The sequence below is a fragment of the Sarcophilus harrisii genome, chromosome 2 (genome assembly GCF_902635505.1).
Source record: "Sarcophilus harrisii chromosome 2, mSarHar1.11, whole genome shotgun sequence".
Lineage (NCBI taxonomy): Eukaryota > Metazoa > Chordata > Mammalia > Dasyuromorphia > Dasyuridae > Sarcophilus > Sarcophilus harrisii.
Window position 1 is genome coordinate 39163677 of NC_045427.1, and position 20633 is coordinate 39184309.

General features: G+C 40.8%; 1 protein-coding gene across 2 annotated transcripts in view; it reads right to left on the reverse strand.

The window, feature by feature from the left end:
- The window catches only part of PDPR (pyruvate dehydrogenase phosphatase regulatory subunit), a 35278-nt gene extending 15130 nt beyond the window's left edge, over window positions 1-20148 (reverse strand). The window contains exons 1-13 of one of the 2 annotated variants that reach the window (XM_031949989.1): window positions 19904-20148; window positions 15789-16094; window positions 13511-13644; window positions 10454-10535; window positions 10200-10363; window positions 9292-9413; window positions 8352-8469; window positions 7364-7513; window positions 5920-6112; window positions 3979-4103; window positions 2903-3058; window positions 1407-1540; window positions 272-420 (exon numbers count right to left, since the gene is read on the reverse strand). In XM_031949989.1, the coding sequence (XP_031805849.1) occupies window positions 272-420; window positions 1407-1540; window positions 2903-3058; window positions 3979-4103; window positions 5920-6112; window positions 7364-7513; window positions 8352-8469; window positions 9292-9413; window positions 10200-10363; window positions 10454-10535; window positions 13511-13644; window positions 15789-16021 (1760 nt within the window). In that variant the 5' untranslated portion in view covers window positions 16022-16094; window positions 19904-20148. Of the gene's footprint in view, window positions 1-271; window positions 421-1406; window positions 1541-2902; window positions 3059-3978; window positions 4104-5919; window positions 6113-7363; window positions 7514-8351; window positions 8470-9291; window positions 9414-10199; window positions 10364-10453; window positions 10536-13510; window positions 13645-15788; window positions 16095-19903 lie in introns of those variants that run through there. The other variant, XM_031949990.1, reaches the window with a different exon arrangement.
- Window positions 20149-20633: the final 485 nt, after the last annotated feature.

Here is a 20633-nt window from a genome sequence, read left to right on the forward strand (position 1 = left end):
CTTGGGATTGAATGCTGCCCAAGGAGACCCACAGAGAAGACGGGCTTGTGGGCAGGAGACACACATTACATGGGGCTGGCTGCCATTCCACAAAACAGGCAGCCTTCCCAAATTAAAAACTGCCAATGATGCACCTCTGTGATTTCTTCTCAGAGTCAGTCTCCAAAGAACATATTGCTCAAAAACTGACCAAGAGAAGGTTTTTAGCCAAGCCCCCATCCCACCACAAGGGAGAGGTCCCAGAGGGGGTCAGGGAGACCCTGCCGTTCACCTGCTCTTGCTAAGCCGTGCTATGCTGCAGTCATTTTCATAGCCGCCCCCCTCGTTGAGCATGCCTGTGTGCACGATGTGGCCCACGGGCACATCCAGGTCATTGGAGAAAAGGTATTGCAGCAGCTCAAAATCTTCTTCCCCAGGGGACTGTGGGGTTGGAGGAGGAAACAGCAATTAGCACAACAGCATCAGGCCAGTGAGCGCCCCGAAGAGGAAGCACGTGTGCAAAAAACATGCAGGAGCGCCATCCCTGGGGGTGGCAGCGCCAACCTATCCCCCACCCCCCAGAGCCAGCCAGCCTCTCCAAGCTGGACTTGGCCCAGAGCTCCCTCTGCCTCCGATCTCCAGCCCTACTGCAGGCCACGTGCAGGTCTCATCACGCTCCCATCCCTCCATCACCTCCCCACATACTCCCCAGTCCTGTTGGTCGTTTGGAGCCCACAGTCACAGGACCAGGCAGGTATGGCCTTACTGGCCCCCACATGCTCTGGGATCCAGCTCCTCGGGCCAACCTGTGGCCTCCTCCTCCTCCTCCTGGCACCTGCTGGCTTCCTCACTTCAGCCCCTGGCTGTTCCACCCTTTAAAAGCATCTGCTCCAAACACACCCCCAGAAGGTGGCTCCTCTTGGTCTTCCCTCTCCCACAGCCACTAATGCCTTCCTTTGGAAACTGCCTTCCATTGAGCCCCAACCCCCCCATTATATTTACACAGTGCTGTTTCCCCAATTAGGCTGGGAATTCCCTGAACTGGGTTTCTTTGTAATCCTCGGCCTGAGCCCAGAGCCTGGTACAAAGTAAGTGTTTAATTAATACTTGTTGAGTTTATATCAGGAAGATAAAATAAAAATTCTGATTGTATCTCTTATAGGCATAGTAAAGAAAAGGTAGAAGTTATTCTGAATATGCAAGTATACATATCCTGACACATATCCTGAAAATTCAATCCTGAAAAAATTCAGTAAGAACAAAAACTGGGAAAGAAATTAGGGAAAATTCCAAAAAGCAAAGACTAAAAAATTACATTACATTCATCCTACAGAGACAAAGTACTACAGAGACAAATTGTCAGATAAAGCTATTTTAATAATCAAAGAAGATTCTATAGCCTGCCATTTGTATTCCCAAATACTTACAATTATTTCAAATTTAGTAAAAGAGGACATGTCAATGACCGTTACAGCCTCTTTACAGCATTTGACTTCAGACTCCACAATGTCAAACCAGTCTGGTTTATAGAATGTCTTGCTCTGTTCCAATGCCAATAAATCTAAAAATGAGAAATGATAAAATTTAAAAAAAAAAAATTTTTTTTTAAGGATTTTTACTGAGGATAGTGGGAATACTATGTATTCCAGTGACTAAATGAAGAATATGCTACTTCCCTTTCCTGTTAAGTACATGAGAGGCGGCACTGACAAACAGGACATAAAGGAAAACGTAAGGCACAAGTGCTTTCTCTGACACAGACAGACTGGATGAAGCTGGGCAAGACACATTTACACACTAGGCAATGTGCTAAGATTAAATGGCAAATCCTTTGCTGCTTTGCATTAATCTAGGGCCTTTTCTACAGCTCTGAACCAAAACAACACACAAGCTAAGACAAAGCTGCATTTATAGAGTACTCAGTGGTTATAAGGTACTTTTGTATTCTTTTAATTTGTGCCATCATCTTACAGGAGCTTCACAATTAGGCTATGAGGAATCAAAATTATTTTCTCACTTTAGAGACAGAGACAAGAAAACAAGTTGATGGAAGTCAGATGATTTGCCCAATGTGCATCAGGAACTAGAAACCAAAGCCTCCTGCCTCCAAAATCCAATGTTTTTTCTTCTCTAAAAAAAACTTGTAATTCAAATGAAAAATACACACAGAGGCATTAGAGGTGGGGAGGAGGGCTTATAGTTCTGAAAACCTACTCATTATCAGAAATGGGTTCAATAGGCAACACTACATATACACCACAAAGGGGATAGCACCTTCCAAAATCTATAAAGAAATAAGGGAAGAAGGACTGGTGTACAGGGAGGCAGAGGCTGAGGGAAGAAGACACGGGAGGGATCCATGGTTAAGTAGAAGTTAAATAATAACAAGGCAAGTTAGAAGCAGAATTAAAACAAAAGAATCAGCAGGGACAGAAAAGATATTTGTACGTGTATATGCGTATGTATATATCTACATGTGTATACATAAATATATCCTTTAACTACAGCCTGGGGGAATGTGGAAAGGATGAAAGGGGAGGAAAAAGAATAAAGTAAAAAAGGTATGCAGCAGAGAACAAAATAACAATTTATAAGGAAGTAATGAAAAGATGGACACTCATGAATATAATTTCTTCTAATATATATATTCTTTCTTTCTTGATCTGGTAATTTGTTGTTATATATTTTGAATCCTCCCTGATATTCTGCTAGGCACATGGCAATGTTATCTTTTGTTTTCCTTTTTATTTTTTTTTTGTTTTGTATTCCTTTTCTATTTTTCTTTTTATTATTCTGTTTTTTAAATAATTTTCTTAAACTGCAAAAACAAAAACAAAAACAAAAAAAACACCTGCCTCTCTCACCTTACAATGCATTTGTTTTTTCTCCTTTTTTTAGGCCAGAAACTAAAATGAGATCTCACCTTTGTCAGGTGGGACAAAGTACTTAGGCCTCTCAAAGCCATGTTTCTCCATCCATCTGGCTCCCTGTGCGTCCAAGCGGTCATAAAGAGGAGAGGTGCGCAGCTGCCGACCAGTTAGGAAGTCCCATCTCGGTACCTTGAGATCATATAGTAGGGCTGAAATGAGCAGAAAAGTAGGTGAAAATAATCACTAAGGTAAGAAGGACTTAATCAGTGAGAAACAAGAGGTGATGGGAGGAAGAAGAGAGGAAATAGAGGGTCCTCTATATCCCTCCTGTGGGATTCTTTAGCAAATGTTGGATGGAACATGGAGGACAGAGACTGTGTTATTTTCTCAGAACTCTCAATCTTTCTCAGTGTCTGGGACAAAAGAGTACATTCTTGAGAATGACAGCAGTGGGGCCTCTTTTATCAGTATAGATTGGGGGAGATGGTACAAAGTCAGAACTCTCACATTGAGTGACACTCAAAGCCCTTACTGTGCATGTGTGCTGGGCATGGAAACCAACAGTAAATTAAATTAAGAGTCACATTCAATAGAACATTCAATTCTGAACATAAATATTCATATATTTAGGAACAGTTTAGCAAAGTCAGGGCATAGATTCCTTGAGAGTGATCGAAAACAACAAAAAAAATTTAACCAAAAGGGAGAGAATGAAAAAATTGAGTGTGTGGAATGTGTTGAAAACTGTTTTCTATTTCAGTGATATGTAGTAAATAATCAGGACTCTCAGTAATGAGGATTAGGCTTTTAAGAATAATTCTGTGAAACTACTAGGTAGGAAAGACATGTCTAAAATTCCAAGAAAAAAAGCAAAAAAACATTCATTAAGCAATATGTGGCCTCTTTCAGGTAAAACTACAGGGGCAGTACTCAGGATCCATAAAGAACATTTGAAAAGGAAAGAATTTGAGGGAGAGGGGAGAAGGAGAAGGTCTTTCTGACTCCACAGTGAATTCTCTGAGGATGAATCAGTGAACTTATGAGAGACAAAGTATTTCTTTGGGTGATAGCGCAAAGGCTGTTAGGAAGAACTGGCAGGCAATGTTAGAGTATGAAGAAGACTACTCACGCATCACTTCCATGACACGGTGACGGAGGAAGGTACGGCTGCTCTGTAGAGCTCCAAATCGCTTCAAATCCAAATCCCATACATTTTCTGAAGGATAACCATGAACCATCCATTCAGCAAGATACCTATTTTGAGACACAAAACAACAAAAAGCTCTTGTTTCCAACAGTCTAAAACAGTGATCTCTCACCATCAGTACAACATTCTTGAGGACACATGCCATAAAGCACAGTTACTTGTAAGTAATCTACCGATACTATAGTACTAATTATGAACATTCCAAAAGTTAAAGCAGCAGCCTATGTGGATCATAGCATGGTATTTTCACCCTTGTTGTTGTTGTTTGCTTGCTATGTTTTTTTTCCCCTTTTTGATCTGATTTTTCTTGTGCAGCACGATAAATGTGGAAATATGTTTAAAAGAATTGCACAGGTTTAACCTATGTGGAGTGGGAAGAGAGCAAGACTGCAAGTCGGAAAGACCTGCTTCCAAGTCCCATTGCAATTTATTACTGGAGGAGCACAGGGGGTGGACAGAAAAATCATCCCCTCCCTGCTCCCGAGGGTTCCAAGACTGTGAGTGGCAAAGAAGATGCCAGCCTGCAATGGCACAGAAAGTTTAGTCACAAAGGACTTCTCTGTACCAAAGAAATACAGATCTAGTCTCTATCCATATGATATAACTTACATTAAAAAATAGAACGTAAAGATCATCATATAAAATGAAATATTTGCTCAAGGAAACAAGCTGTTCCTGAAGTTTGCCGAGTGTAGCCATGACCTGGCTTTAACTTTAAGAAAATCATTTTGGCTCATGAAGAGAGACTGCAAAGAGGGGAACTGGAAGCAGATAGGCCAATCAGAAAAAGCACAGGCTTAACGACCTGGACCAAGTAGAGACTGGAGGAGAGGCCATAGATGAGAAACAAGACTAAAGCTGCTTGGACACTTGGGCTGTGACAAAGTAAAATCTGGGTGACTGAAGAGTGGTACCCTTACCAGGCAGAGAGGAGAAAGAACACGAGCCCTGTCCCACCTGCTCCCACCCAGCAGCACAGGGCAGACCTTGTGACGAGGCTCAGGGAGAGGGAACTGTCCCAGTAGGCTTTGCACAGCAGCTGCCTGTGTGCCTAGGGACCAAGCTCAGAGGAAGGGAGGTGGGAAGTCTACCCAGCAAAGGGAATAATGGAGAGAGGGGAGAACAAGAATGTAGGTGGTTGGGATAAGCCAGCAGGGAGGGTGGAATATGATTTCTCTTTCCATCCTTCAATTGGCTGATCAAGTACCACCTGGAGTCTCAAGGATTGACAATGACAATGAAAACACCAAGCTTCATTTCTGGCTGTGCTACAGACTTCACTTCTCTGGGAAACATCAGGATAAAGCTGCTACTTCCAGCTCTGTCTCTGTCTCAAGGAGAAACAGAGCTGGGCACTGTGAGGATGTCAGATATCGTGGATAACAAAAATAAAAACACACCAAAACTTAATATATGCCTTTTAAAGTAATCACCTTGGAAATAACATTATCATCCAAGTGAAACTATCTTTGGAAATGTCTTTAGGCAACTATGAGCCACACAAGAAAACTAGTATTATTACCTTTCCAAGTCAAAATCTATTTCTGACCTTAAATAAAATCCAGTTTGACTACTCTCCTCTCTTAGCAGACTTGGCTCTAAATCACCACTCTTTAATGCAAGTTAATTTTTAGAGAAGAGTTCCTGAAATCCTTTTGGCTTTGTTAGATTAGAACAAGTAGCCAGCCTCCTAAGGCAACTCCTTTGAAAAGGACAACATTCACCTGAATGAAGTTCTGCTACTATGTTTACTTAAAAAAACAAAATCACAAATAGTTCCGACTTTAGTGCCACAAGTGATTCAGGAAGGGATGAACTATTAAAGCGAAGCCATCAAGCCATAAATTTACCAAAGTTACTTACTTCCCTGCTCCTCCTGCAAATGATGTTCCGGCCGAGTTCATTCCAGCTAGTACAAAGTAACCCTGCACAGTCGGAGACTCCCCCATGACGCACCTCATGTCTGGCGTAAAGGACTCGGGACAGTTCACCAACTTCATAATTTCTAGAGCTTCCAAGGCTGGCATCCTGCGCAGCAGGGAGCTCAGCAGAGGCTCTGAGCAGGAAAAAAAAAAATACAAAAAAATATAATCCTCACCTGCAAAGAAAGCAAAGACTTTTAATCCCCCATCTTTTCATTCTCTTCTTTTTCCACGGAACCTATTTTAAAAAAACAAAACAAAAACAAACAAAAAAAAAAAGAAACCTTTAGCAATTTTAATAAACCTGTGATGTAAAGAACCATTCGAATCCAGAAAGAGGACTTAGGGAAACCAAATACGGATTATGTATTTTCATCTTTGTTGTTGTTTGCTTGTGGGGTTTTTTTTTCTTTTTTTCAGTTTTTTCCCATTTTGATCTTATTTTTCTTATGCAGTATGATAAATGTGGGAATATGTTCAGAAGAATTGCATATGTTTAACTTATATTGGATTACTTGCAATCTAGGAAAGGAGATAGGTGGGGAGGGAAAAAATATGCAACACGAGGTTTTGCCAGGGTGAATGTTGAAAACTGTCTTTGCATGTATTTTGAAAAATAAAAAGCTATTATAAATTAAAAAAAAAAAAAACAAAACCTTTAAAAGGAAAATCTTACAATTAAAAAAAAAAAAACCCCACAGGAGAGGATCTGTGAGATTTATTTAAAATCAAATCCCTCAGAAGAATGGTCGAAAATGTCAAAAAAACTGAAAGACAGTATCATAAAAAAGTTTTTAGAGTCATTGAAAGAATCTTACACAATGAGAGGCAACGAATTCCTAAGGCATGTATGAATAGATTTCAACATTTCATTTAATTTCAAAATAAACAAAGACTAATCATCCCCAAACTGCTTTTTAGTGAATTCTTGAATTTTCTGCAGAGTTCTGCTGGCTGTCCTTTCCTTCAAGAGGACAGGATGAGATGTCACAAGAATATATTGTGTGTTCGGCCAACATCAAAGTCAGCAAAGTCACTCTGAGAGTCATGACCTCCTGCCAGGGAGCCTTGTGACTATACTCATAAAGAAACCTGGTCCTGCTGGGTGGCTATTTGTACAGTTCAAAAGCAAAATACTCTTTTAGGATTTAAAAAAAAAAAAAAAAAAGAAAAAGAAAAAAAGTGGAGCAGCCTAGGTTCTAGTTTGGTTGTTACTAATTAGTTATGTCTTTGGACAACTTCTAAATAACTTCCTTAAATCTCCTTTGGTTCACCTATAAAAGGGGATAATAATTACCAACCTACTTTTAGAGTGGTGAGAATCCATTTGGATAATGTCTGAGATATACAAATGTAAGACACTGATCATGCCTCTATTCACATACCAAAATGGTCCCAATCTTCATGGAGATTCTGAATGTCTAGCTGGTTCTTTCCCTCAGTAAAGATGGGCTTAGGATTCTTCTCAAAGCCACCAGACAGGATTCCACCTTGCCAGTTCCGAATGTAGATCCTTCCATCTGCATCCACAATAGCTATAGAAAAGAGATGGCAACAAAGCAATGGCGAGAAGGAGAAGAGAATCTCCATTTTAAGTTAAGACAATTTTTCTAAATGGACAAAAAAGAGAAAGAATTATCAAAACAGGGCTTGGGAATCAACAGAATAAGATTTCATTATGCATTAATGATCTCACCAAAGTCACCCATGTCAGAATCCATTAGGGACAGACATTCTAGCTTTTGTGCAGGTGTGGGGCACGGGATACAAACTGGTCAGCCACTTCCAAGTCAACTTCATTTCCGAAGCCAGTGGAGAATACTTGTCTTCTTATTCCTAACTTCCTACACTTTTAATGCAATTATCACAGAGCCTTTGTGAATACTTTATAGCTCAAGGTCATAACTGCCATTATATCAACTGAAATTTAACCAGAAAGAGGGAGCTATGGAGCCTATTTGCGGGTGCTGGCCCCCAAGATGTCAATACCCTCCCTTCTGAAACAAGGCTCATTCACACAGAGAATCTAAACTATGCATCTTTCTTCTTTTATCTGAATTACTTTTACAGACCAATTCACTGTAGAAAAAAAAGAGTTCTTTCCTAACCAGGTTCTCAGAAGGCATGGGAAAACAATTTAGAAGAATTTTCTTGTAAGAGAACAGTGGTTTAGATGGAACAATGTCTTGGCTATCCTTTAATAAATATTGACCTTAAAGAATTAAGCTGAAATTGGATTTACCTACAATATTCACTAGAAAAAGAAAAACTCCTTGGGGAAAGTAAGTTCTGTCCTTAAGATAAAGATTTCCCTTTCAGAAGAAAGAATATTATAAATGAGTAAGATTTGTTTTAAAAAGTACAAGTCCTCACTTGGTGTGCTGCTCTGCAGTGGGGTCTCCAAGGGACGAGTCAGAAGGTAGAAGTGTTCACAGGCATGTAACGGGATACTAACCGGTTCTTCGTTGGACAGACCCAGCTCGTAAGCCCACTACAAATGGACAGATTTATTTTGTGGGTGGGAAGGGGAGAAAAAAATACAAACGAGCAAGTTAAGTCTCTTGAAGACCTTAATTTCAAGTGACTTTTGTGCTCTTGCTACAATGTCAAATATGGGAAGCCAATTTCAGCCTGCATTAGTCCATATAGGAAATGTCACTGTACTGTTTACATCAAAGAAATGAGTTCAATTTTAGAACAAAGACAGATAAAGAATTATCTCAGTGCTTAAAGGGTGATTACTCTCTTGGGGACAAAATTAAGTTCTTATAGCAAAATAAGACATCATCTCACCTATAGCCCTCAAAATGACAGTGGCTAAATGAACTTCAAACTGATATAATGAATTACCCATCTCACCTAAAGATTTCCGAACAGTCCAAAAGGAAAACAATTTTCCCTCAAAATAGCTTCCTTAGTATTCACAAATGGAATTCCATGCCCCTGACATAGTGAAATAAACTAGTAATTAGGAAGCTGCTTTAAAGTTTGTTTGTTTTTTTTTTAAAGAAGAAGCTCAATGCAACAACCAGACCCAGAGGGTAGCTGGCTATATGCTGACATTTCTGATGGTGATGACCTCACTCAAGTGTGGAAGAAGGTCAAGTCTAGAGGTGCCTCTCTTTCAGATAAAATTTCAGTTCCAAGTTTTTTCCTCTGGTCAAAACCAGGGAGAATCATTTGGCTTTCTTACAGTTATTTAGTAACATAATCATCCATTTCTCTAGATGATTAAGTATTTGGAGTCCTGGATACTTAAACTCAACAAGTATAAAAGGCCAAAGACAGAATCAAGACCAACATTGTTTCTAACCTGACCAGCACAGTTGACAAAATATTGGCATTCGATGTTTCCTTTATCCGTTTCTACTCCAGTCACATGACCCTTTTTGGCCATTACATGAATAACACTTGTTCGGTCACGGATCTGAACACCTGCACCAAAATAAGGGAAGTGAAGTTAAAATATTGCCCTAGGTTAGGAAATTAGAGAGGATACAAACATTTTCGAGTCTATGTATCAACCAGTTTCAAATCACATTATCTCTTTAAGGGAGACCTTGAAAAGAGTAGGTCAGATAATCAATAATTTACAAAAACCCTACCCATGGCCTTTAATTTCCAGAAACAGCATCAAGTGATATTCTACCTGTTTAATACACTTCACTGACCCATTTCACTGACATAATGTGGAGGGACTCTTCCTAATCCTGAAAATGTCAGGTTTTCTTAAGGAATTATTCTAGTCCCCAAATATGGTAACTTCTGGAGGTACAGCATGAGAATGAAAAGAGTAAGTCATGGAGGGGCAAGGTCCACCCAGTCCATCTCCCCATCAAACTTTGATTCAATTACTTTCTGTCCTTATAACTTTTTAAATCTATGGATTAAACATCTAAGGAATTTAAGCCTGGAGTTTTGAGAGCTGTGAAAAACTCCTAGGTCTGTAGTACATGGCTAGGTAGAGAAAGCAATTCTCTGGAACAAAAAGAGAAAAGTGGATTTAAAACAAAAAAACCCTATCTATTACTTAATGAACTTTAATATACATGCATTTTAAAATGATAACTATCCCAAATGAAAAACCATCTTTCTAAATCTGGACTGGTTTCTTTATGGTTTAAAAATAAACAAATAAATTACTAGAGACAACTTTAGATAGCACCCTACTTCCTCACTTTCAAATTTTTGCTCAAACCAGGCACACACAGAGAGTCTCACCCTTTTGAGAGGCACCACTCGCCAAGGCCAGAGCCACATCAGATGACGACACGACCGCGTCCTCGGGCACATGCATGGCCCCCACCAGGTCATGGATGCTGATGAGTGGGTACAGCTCGGCCACCCTCTTGGGGGAGATGATCTCGGAGGGGATGCCCAATACACTGTCACAGGAGAGAGAGGCGGGAGTTGGCCAACAACTCTGGCAAAACCACAGCCAAGACTAGAGGGGCTTTTCTCAGCCTGGCCCATACCTCAGCCTCGAGTTGATTCGCTTCAAGGAGATCAGTCGGTTCTGAGTTTGAGCCAAGAAGATTGAGCCTGTCCTTATGTAACCTGCATGAAAAACCAAGTCAGACCAGAGGAAGTACTCTAGTAGACGCTACTGGAAGAATAATGAAAATCTTTCCAGTATGCCGGCAAATCTCATTTTCTACAGAAAACTATCTTTAGTTGTCTAAACTTTAAAAATGAAATACAATTGGAATAAACCTTGTCAACCTAAGCTAGAGTCCACATCTTTATAGACTCTCTGCTAGAGAATCCAGAGAAATATGCCCTATAAGACAGGTACAGTGGTAAATAGTTAACCATTTAAAGAGAAAACAAAAACACATCTATAAATTTAATCAATACTACTACAATCTTCTCCACAATGTTCTTAAATCTAGACAATCAACAAAACAATAAATCTAGCCAGAGATCTGAATGCCAACTCAGAAAATTTAACAATGAATTCTCACTAGCACAGTCCTGCCTACATAACCCAATTAGGAGAATTGGAATTTTAGACTTGGGGAAAACAAATTTAAAACAAAGACAAAGCATAAACTAGATGGCTAATCTCAAAGACAATTTGGAAGTAGACAATATGAATTTCAATTAAAAAAAACAACAACACAAAGGACTCATCCAAAGATATCAAATAATCTGAAATTACACCATACAGTAAAACTGCAATAGGAGGCATATAGTTAATAAAAAATCAACCTCAGAGTCAGAAAGACTAGGACTCAAGTCTGAACACTGATGCACACTGGCTTTGTTTGCCACTGCCTTCTAAGACAGGATTCTTTCCATTCAAAACCCCTTTATAGATATATAAAATAGATATATCAAATCAAACATTTACTGATAAATCATGAAGAAATTCATTTTAAATCAATTCTTTAATATACATATAATTTTAACACTTACTTAAGATGAAAGCAAATTTGCATATTAATGAGATGAATGTACTTGTTTATTTTTACATAAAGAATTAAATCTTGGTGGAATATTTGACACCTTTTACTACTGTCAAATTTTTCATGACCTCCCCCATATTCAGTTCCATGACCGTATTCAGGGCTTCAAGCCACAATTTAAGAAGTTTTGCTCTAAGGTATATAGGGCTTAGCCATCCATCCAACTTGCAGTTGAATGCTCTAGCTCTCGCCTGCCTTGCTTTCTCTCTGAACCCCAGCTGTTGGCACAATGCCTGTTACAGAGTCAATGCTTAATCGGTGTTTTTTCATTCATTCATTCATTTCATTCGCTTATTCATTCATTTCCTCAACCACTCCATGCCCTCCTCACACATGCCTCTAACTGTCTAAGCTGCAGGACAGTTGCTCATCTCATGGGCATAGGAAATTTCCTCATATCTTAGGTCTAGACAAAAGAGTTCCATTAGACTACAACTTATTAAAGTTTAAAATAGAATGTTTTTAGGGCAAAAATCCTAGTCCTACACCTAAGAACTTATGTTATAAAAGCCTAATACAAAGCCAATCTGTCGATTATTCATATTGTTATAGGAAGGAAAGAAACAAGAATTTATATGGCATCTACCACATGCCAGGCTCTGTGTTCAGGACTTTTTGCAAATATCATCTCAATAGATCCTCACAACAAGCCTGTGCAATAAGTGTTTATTAGTGCAGCAAACAGAGATGATGTGATTTGACCAAGGTCCCACAGCTGATAAATGTCTAAAACCAGATTTGATCTCCAATCTTAACTTTATTACTAGAATAATCCAGTTGGAGTTGTAGATTTATGCTGAATACACAGAATCCTGCTAAATCTTCCTTGTAATCAATAGCACATATCTATGAGACACTAGGCCTAAGGCTAAAAGATGCAACCTATGATTAAGAATCAGAGCTACAAAAAGTTATCAAACTGTGCATACCCTTTGATCCAGCAGTGTTACTACTGGGATTATATCCCAAAGAGATTATAAAGAAGGGAAAGGGACCTGTATGTGCACGAATTTTTGTGGCAGCCCTTTTTGTAGTGGCTAAAAACTGGAAACTGAATGGATGTCCATCAGTTGGAGAATGGTTGAATAAATTGTGGTATATGAAAATTATGGAATATTACTGTTCTGTAAGAAATGACCAACAGGATGATTTCAGAAAGGCCTGGAGAGACTTACACGAACTGATGCTGAGTGAAATGAGCAGGACCAGGAGATCATTATATACTTCAACAACAATACTATATGATGACCAGTTCTGATGGACCTGGCCATCCTCAGCAACGAGATCAACCAAATCATTTCTAATGGAGCAGTAATGAACTGAACTAGCTATGCCCAGAAAAAGAACTCTGGGAGATGACTAAAAACCATTACATTGAATTCCCAATCCCTATATTTATGCACACCTGCATTTTTGATTTCCTTCACAAGCTAATTGTACAATATTTCAGAGTCTGATTCTTTTTCTACAGCAAAATAACGTTTTGGTCATGTATACTTATTGTGTATCTAATTTATATTTTAATATATTTAACATCTACTGGTCATCCTGCCATCTAGGGGAGGGGGTGGGGGGGTAAGAGGTGAAAAATTGGAACAAGAGGTTTGGCAATTGTTAATGCTGTAAAGTTACCCATGTTTATATCCTGTAAATAAAAGGCTATTAAATAAAAAAAAAAAAAAAAAAAAAGAATCAGAGCTAAAGGGTTCCCACAGGAAGCAATGTCAGTACATGTTAGCCATGTTACAACAATATTTTAATTAGCTAAGTAAGCTAAACAAGTCTGTCACCACAAATAGCAAAATAACTTTTAAATGAGTAGCCCGTGGATACTTAATACTCAAAGGGCAGCACATGCTCTTCCTTTTCCAAATTTCTCTCAGAAATATGGAAATTTTAAATCTTTCTTGATATATTAAAGCATGAAGAGACACAGAAATGACCCAAAACATTTATTTTCTGGTCCAGTACAACTCTTGTCTTTGCAAAACTGGATCAAGACAGAATGAATACAAAGTAATGAAGCTTGAGTAACAGTCACACCAAAAAATGTCACTGTCTTACCTGTTTGAATCCCTGTCTCTTGCTCTAACTGTTGATAAAGTTTGTTCGAATAATCAGCCATCTTTTGTTCTAAGGTAAAATGCCTAGCTGAACTAACAATGCCAGCACAAAACCTGGTGGAACCAGCAGCCAACCTGTAAGACAAATCACAAATAGAAACTCATGCACCTAACTTGAACAGGAAAGGACATAAGACTGGTATCAAAAAGCAAAAGAACTAGATAACAGAAGAGAATAAGCAGCCCATCCTTCCCCAACCATAATATTCCCTAAGTTAATTTTAGTTGATTTCTTAAATACAATTTATTGCCTGATCTTTGCTGAATCCTGGGCACTTGAAAATTCTTTTTTTTCCCATTAAAAATATTTTTTTCCAATTACATATAAAGATAATTTTCAACTTTCATTTTTGTAAGACTGAGTTCCAAATATTTTTCTCCCTCCCTCACTTCTCCCCTCCCCAAGACAGCAAGCAATCTAATATACATCATACATGTACAATCATTTTAAACATATTTCCATACTTGTCATGTTGTGAAAGAAAAATCAGAACAAAAGGGAAAAACCACAAGAAAGAAAAAACAAAAATAAAATGAAAATAGTATGCTTCAATCTGGATACAATCTCCATAGTTCTTTTTCTAGATGTGGATGGCATTTTCCATCCCAAATCTATTGGAATTGTGTTAGATCACAGCAATGATGAAAAAAGCTAAGTGTATCATAATTGATTATCACACAATCTTGCTGTTACTGTGTATAATGCTCTCCTGGTTCTGCTCACTTCACTGAGCCTCAGTTCATGTAAATCTTTCCAGGCTTTTCTGAAATCAGCCTGCTCATCATTTCTTATAGAACAATAATATTGTATTATTGTTCTATAAGAAACAATCAGGAGGATGATTTCAGGCCTGGAGAGACTTATATGAACCAATGATAAATGAAGTGAGATGAACCAGATCATTGTACACAGCAATAGCAAGATTTCAGGCCTGGAGAGATTTATATGAACCAATGATAAATGAAGTGAGATGAACCAGATCATTGTACACAGCAATAGCAAGATTATACAATGATCAATTCTGCCAGATGTGGCCCTTTTCAACAGTGAGATGAATCAGGCAAGTTCCAATGGTCTTATGATGGAGAGAGACATCTGCACCCGGAGAGAGGACCAGGGAGAGTGAGTGTGGATCACAATTCTTTTTGTTTTGTTTGCTTGCATTTTGCTTTCTCATTTTTTCCTTTTTGATCTGATTTTTCTTGTGCAGCATGATAATTATGGAAATGTGTATAGAAGAAATGCACATGTTTAACATATATGGATTATGGAGCAGCTAGATGGTATGGTAGATAGCGCACCAGCCCTGAAGTCAGGAGGACCGGAGTTCAAATCTGGCCTCAGACACTTAACACTTCCTAGCTGTGTGACCCTGGGCAAGTTATTTAACCCCAATTGCCTCAGCCAAAAAACAAACAAAAAAACAACATATATTGATTACTTGCCATCTAGGGAAGGGAGTTTGGAAGAGTGAATGTTGAAAATATCTATGCATGTTTTGAAAATAAAAAGCTTATTTTTAGCCATTCAACATAAAATGAAACTCTTTAGATTGACTCATTATAGGTGATTCAGGCCAATTTTAATAAACTTGTAATGAAGAAAGCCATCTGCATCCAGAGAGGATTTTGGGGACTGAATGTGTATCATAACATAGTATTTTCACCTTAAAAAAAGAAAAAGAAAAAAGCTTAACTAATTAAAAAAAAAAGAACAATAGTATTCCATTTCATTCATATATCACAACTTATTTCAGCCATTCCCCAATTGATGGGCATCCATTCATTTTCCAATTCTTTGCCACCACAAAAAGAGCTCATTTTTGCATATGTGGGTCTCTTTCCTTTTTTTTCCAATCTCATTCAAATAGAGATCTTGTAATGGCACAGCTGGATCAAAAGGTATTGCAAATTCATTATTACAAGCACTTAGAAAATATTCCAAATTGAAGAGAAATCACTTGTTTTCTAAACATTTGTGGCATGTGTCTGGTGGAACATGTTCTTTCTTCAAAAACTAGAAAAGCAGATAAATTATTAGATGGCCAATTGCAAGCAATTTATACACTTTGGTTTGAATGTTACATCAACAGCACAGGGAAGATCAGAGATATTACTGGTACCAAAAAAAAGATACCAACCCAAAGGCCTTAGGAAGTAGGAAATACCAACCACTTAGTACAGTACAGCAATCAAGTGTTATGCAATGTTGTTCTTACCTGCCCTGTTCCAACAGGAGAATATCCTTCCATCCCAACTTGGAAAGGTGATAGGCTACAGATGTGCCCATAATTCCACCACCACAGATGACTACCTGAGCCTGGGTGGGGAGTGAGACAGAAGGTTGAGACTCTGTAACAGAAGAAATGTTGTGCCTTGACTGGAACCTGTTCGGCCATCTTTGACTGGCTCTCCGCCATTGGATATCACATAGCAACCGGAAAAACATCATGGCTTCTGTTTGACAGCTTTCAAGAAATGTGATTTTCACTCTCCCAAGAGAAAGAAGGCCATAAGAATTCAACCTGGAGAAGGAAAAACTGGTCATATTTAATTCAAGTGTATAGGGATAATCAGAAATACTTGTAATAAAGTATCTATTACAAAGATTACATTTTGTTAAGAGATTTAAGACTTCCCACATTTTTAAAATAGGGATACTACTTAAATACTGTAGCCCTCATAGAACTGCAGTGAGGAAAGTACTTTACAAATTGCTATATAAAAGTTGTAACAATACTATATAAGGATAAATTCTGATGGAAGTGGCTATCTTTGGCAATGAGAGGATCCAATTCAGTTCCAACTGATCAATGATGAAAAGAATCGGCTACACCCAACAAAAGAACACTGGGAAATGAATGTAGACTACTTGCATTTTTGTTTTTCTTCCCAGGCTATTTTTACCTTTCTAAATCCGATTTTTCTTGTAAATTTTCTAAATCCGATTTATACAAGAGGACTATATAAATATGTGCACATATATTGTATTTAAGATATACTTTAACATGTTTAACATGTATGAGACTGCCTGCCATCTAGGGGAGGAGGTGGAGGGAGGGAAGGGAAAAGTTGAAATAGAAGTGATTGCAAGGGTCAATGTTGAAAAATGCATATATATGTTCTGTCAATAAAAAGCTATAATTAAAAAAAAAAGTTATACAGAGGCATTGCCCTCTAGGGGAAATAGGAGTTAAGTGCTTTAAACTGACAAAATTTACCTCTACAGAACCAGAAAGCCATAATAGGTTATGCAATGCACTAAATTGCACAATACAAGTAACTTCAAGAAGAGAACCAAAAAAATAATAAACAGATCAATATGGACTAAAGGAATCAGACCTCAACAGGAGTGGGACTTAACACTGAACACTGAAAAGAGAAAGCACGTGGAAGAAGAGGCACTTCCAAAATGCTTGTTGCTGAACTTGGACTGGGGAAGCCTTGGGTAAGGCATCTCTGATCCTCAGCTGTTGCACATGGAGTGGGGAGAAGGGCCACTGCAGGATATAAGTTGAGCAATCGGGGTTTCCTCGGTGGAGACACTGCAGTGGCCTGCATCTCCAGCTCATTCTACAGATGAGGAATTGGGGCAAACTGGCTACAAGGCTGGCCCAGAGTCACCCACCAGCAAGTGTCAGCGGCTGGATTTGAACTCAGGAGTCTGGTGTCTGATTTCGGATGGAGCTCTGTGCACCATGGCCCAACAATGGTCCCTGATAGGCAGAGGCCAGCCTAGAGAGACTGGATAAATAAGGACTCCCAGGGGCTAGGACAACCTGGCCGGAAAAATTGCTTCTGGACTTGCCCAGGACAGCTTCAACCTCAAGGCAGCAGAGCTGGGGGTGGGGCAGCCTGACTCTTGGCTGTCTCACCCAGAAGACCCTGGAGGAGTCCCTGGGGCTCTCTGGGGTTGGGCCCATTCCCACCCAGATGCTGGACAGAGGAAGGTAGCCTGAGTGACCACTAGCAGTTTCCCAGAAGGGTGATGGGATGAAAGCTATTGGAAGGGTCCAGAGAGCAAGGAAGGTCAGAATGACAAAAGCAGCTCTGAAGGGCAGTGGGTGCAGACACTTCCTAGCTGAGTGACCCTGAGCAGCCGACTTCACCCTGACTGCCTCAGTTTCCTGATCCACAAAAGAAGCTGGAGAAGGAAATGGCAGACCACCCCAGAATCTTTGCCAAGAAAAACCCAAGTGGAGTCAGGTCAGAGCTCTAAGGGGACAACAGACAGTACTTGGTGGTGTAGAATTATCACCATGGGCCACATGTGGGAGACAGTTTTGTGGAAGAGGTCATAAAGAAAAAAACAAAACAGGAATTGAGTCTCCAAAGATGCCACCAGGAAGAAGGAAGGAAAGCAAAGGAACTAAGAAATCTTAAGGGAAAAAAGTAAAGAAAACCAAGATAAAAATCATTCGAGAATAAACAGGCTGTAATAATCTCTGCCAGCAAAAGAGTGCTGGTGAACAGGTGCCCAAAGTCCTTAAGATGGATTGCCTTCTCCAGAACAGTTCCCCATCAAGGTAAGGTTACTAAAAATCGAGGAGTCCAAGAAAACGGGTCCTGCCCCAAAGCAGAGAAGAGAGTGAGGAAGATGTCAGAAGATGGTGACAGAAGCATCAGAAGAAAGGAAAGAAGGCACCACCAAGCAAGCACATCCCGTGGCCACACTTGCCAAGTAAGGAAGTCCGAGCTCCAGCAGGGACAGCTGCTCCCCCGTCAAGAAAGCGGCCCAAGCCCAAACAACAATTGTCACAACCAGCATTCCAACTAAAAAGTAGCAAAAAAAAAAAAAAAAAAGTCAGTAATGAGACAATAAAACAGAAGAAGATGGGGGCAAAAACCCTGAAGCGGCCAAAGTGATAAAAAGACAGGCAAGCGCAGCCAAACTTGGCTGAGGATTGAGGACCAGGAGGACGAAGTTATAGACACACTATTTGCCCAAGGAAGAAGCATGAAGATGAGCACAAAAATGAAGAGTCACATCTGCCAAAGAAGCAGCTGCAGAGCAAAAAGAAAACTGGGAAAGAGTGAAACTCCCAAGCCAAGAAAAAAACCTAGAAGTTAAAACATCTATCGCTTTTAATCTCTTCGTTAGAAACCAGATTTTCATCCAAAGTTCTTCTGAACTAAAAACAGATAACCCTGACTCTTCTGCAAAACATGATCACTGTAGATGTGCATGCCCAAGTTGTCATATCTGGCCATTTTAGTGATAAGGAAGTTGAATGTGGGGACAGCTTGGAAAAAGCTGTTGGCAGCAACTTGAAAATCCTCGACTGAAACTTAACAGGAAAAAGCAAAAAAAATTAAAGATATTATAATGCAAAGAACCCGTTTTACAAAATGGCACAGAAGAAACTAAAGGAATGTTTGAAGAAGCTTTTGAATTCAATCAGTCTCAAAGATGGGATCCCAATGGAATGGCTTACATTGAATTTAAGCCAAAAGCCCAAGGGGCCAAGGTTTTGGAACGTGTGTCCATTCACCCCCTTTCCCCATACATCCAGGAGCAAAGACTGATGTTTATATTTTACTTCAGAATAATGGCCTAAAGATCAAGGAAATTCAACACATAGAATAATTGCAGGATGAGAACGAGCCAAGAGAGAGGCAAAGACAAACGTCTATCCTGAGCAATTTCGCCTACAGCACCACTGGAAAAAGTGAAAGGATACCATTCTGTAACAGCGGGTCCAAAATAAGCAAGGCTGACCAGGAGTGTGCGTCCATTCTGCAAAAGCAGCTTTAAATTTGTGACAGAAAAAGGAAATTGAGCGCAATCAGATCGGAATTAAAAGGAAAGAAACCAGAGCCTGTCCCGCGTCATTCTGTTTGTCAAAGTCCTAAATGATATTTCAAGGGAAAGGACCCGATGGTTCGGACTAGAGAGAAGTTCCACCTAAGCTTTCTGAAGAGACTGGTCACAGATGGAATGAGAGTTAAATTAGAGTTGTCACAATGCTGTAGGAGATGCATAAAACCCTTTCCCCCTTAAGTTTCTTGCAGCCGTTTTTAATACCCATTTAAAACTTTTTTTATATAATTTTTTTCCTAGCGCTGGATGAGGGGGGGGCGCGGATCCCCAGCGGTAGGTACCGGAGCTACCCGGCCCGGGCCGGACCCGCCCACGCAGGATCTCCAAGGACGCCAACGAGCCGGGGAGGCCCCGCCGACGCGGAGGCAGGGGGCGGGAGGAGGGGGGAGCTTGACCTCGAGCCGGCGGCGGGGGCGGGGCCGGGCCAAGGGCGCGGGGCGGGGCCGTTGAGGGCGCGCGGGGGCCGGGAGCCCGAAGGAAGAGACGGAAGGAGGCTCGCGGGCCCCACCTTACCTCACGGCCCCGCCGCGGGCTCCGCGCCTTGGGACTCCCCGCCAGGGGGCGAGCGGCTGGCGGCGGCCAAAGGGTTCCGGAGGGACGGCTCCGTTCCGGGGGTGGGGGGGTGGGAAGGGGGCGCGAGGAGAGGACGAGCCGAGGACGAGGAGCCCGAGCTCCCGACCTTTCGCGCTTTACGGCCCCTTCAGCAAGGGTACGGCGGCGGCCGTCCCGTGCGCGTGCCGTCACGCCGCCGGCCCCGCCCAGCCTCACCACGTGGTATTGTTTGGGTTCCGGAGCGGACCCCACGTGCGGAGCCCTCCGTTTTCCTCTTCCCTTCCGTCACCAACCTTGCTGACCCGGAGTCTTCGCCGGCCCCGCTCATTGGGTTCAGCCGTTAGCGTTTGAACACGTCTTCTTAAAAATCAAGACAAACTTTATTGATAAAAATGTAATATAAAATACCGTTACATATTTAGTGTCCAGGAAATGCGGGGTCATAATACCCGGTGCAATTCGGGTACATCGGCGCAGGCCCAGAATTAGGCGGGCACCCAAGTCTCAGTGCGGGCGCCGTCCCAGGAGTAGGCGGGCACCCGAGTCTCAGTGCGGGCGCCGTCCCAGGAGTAGGCGGGCACCCAGGAGTGGGCGGGCACTCAAGTCTCAGTGCGGGCGCCGTCCCAGGAGTAGGCGGGCACCCGAGTCTCAGTGCGGGCGCCGTCCCAGGAGTGGGCGGGCACCCGAGCCT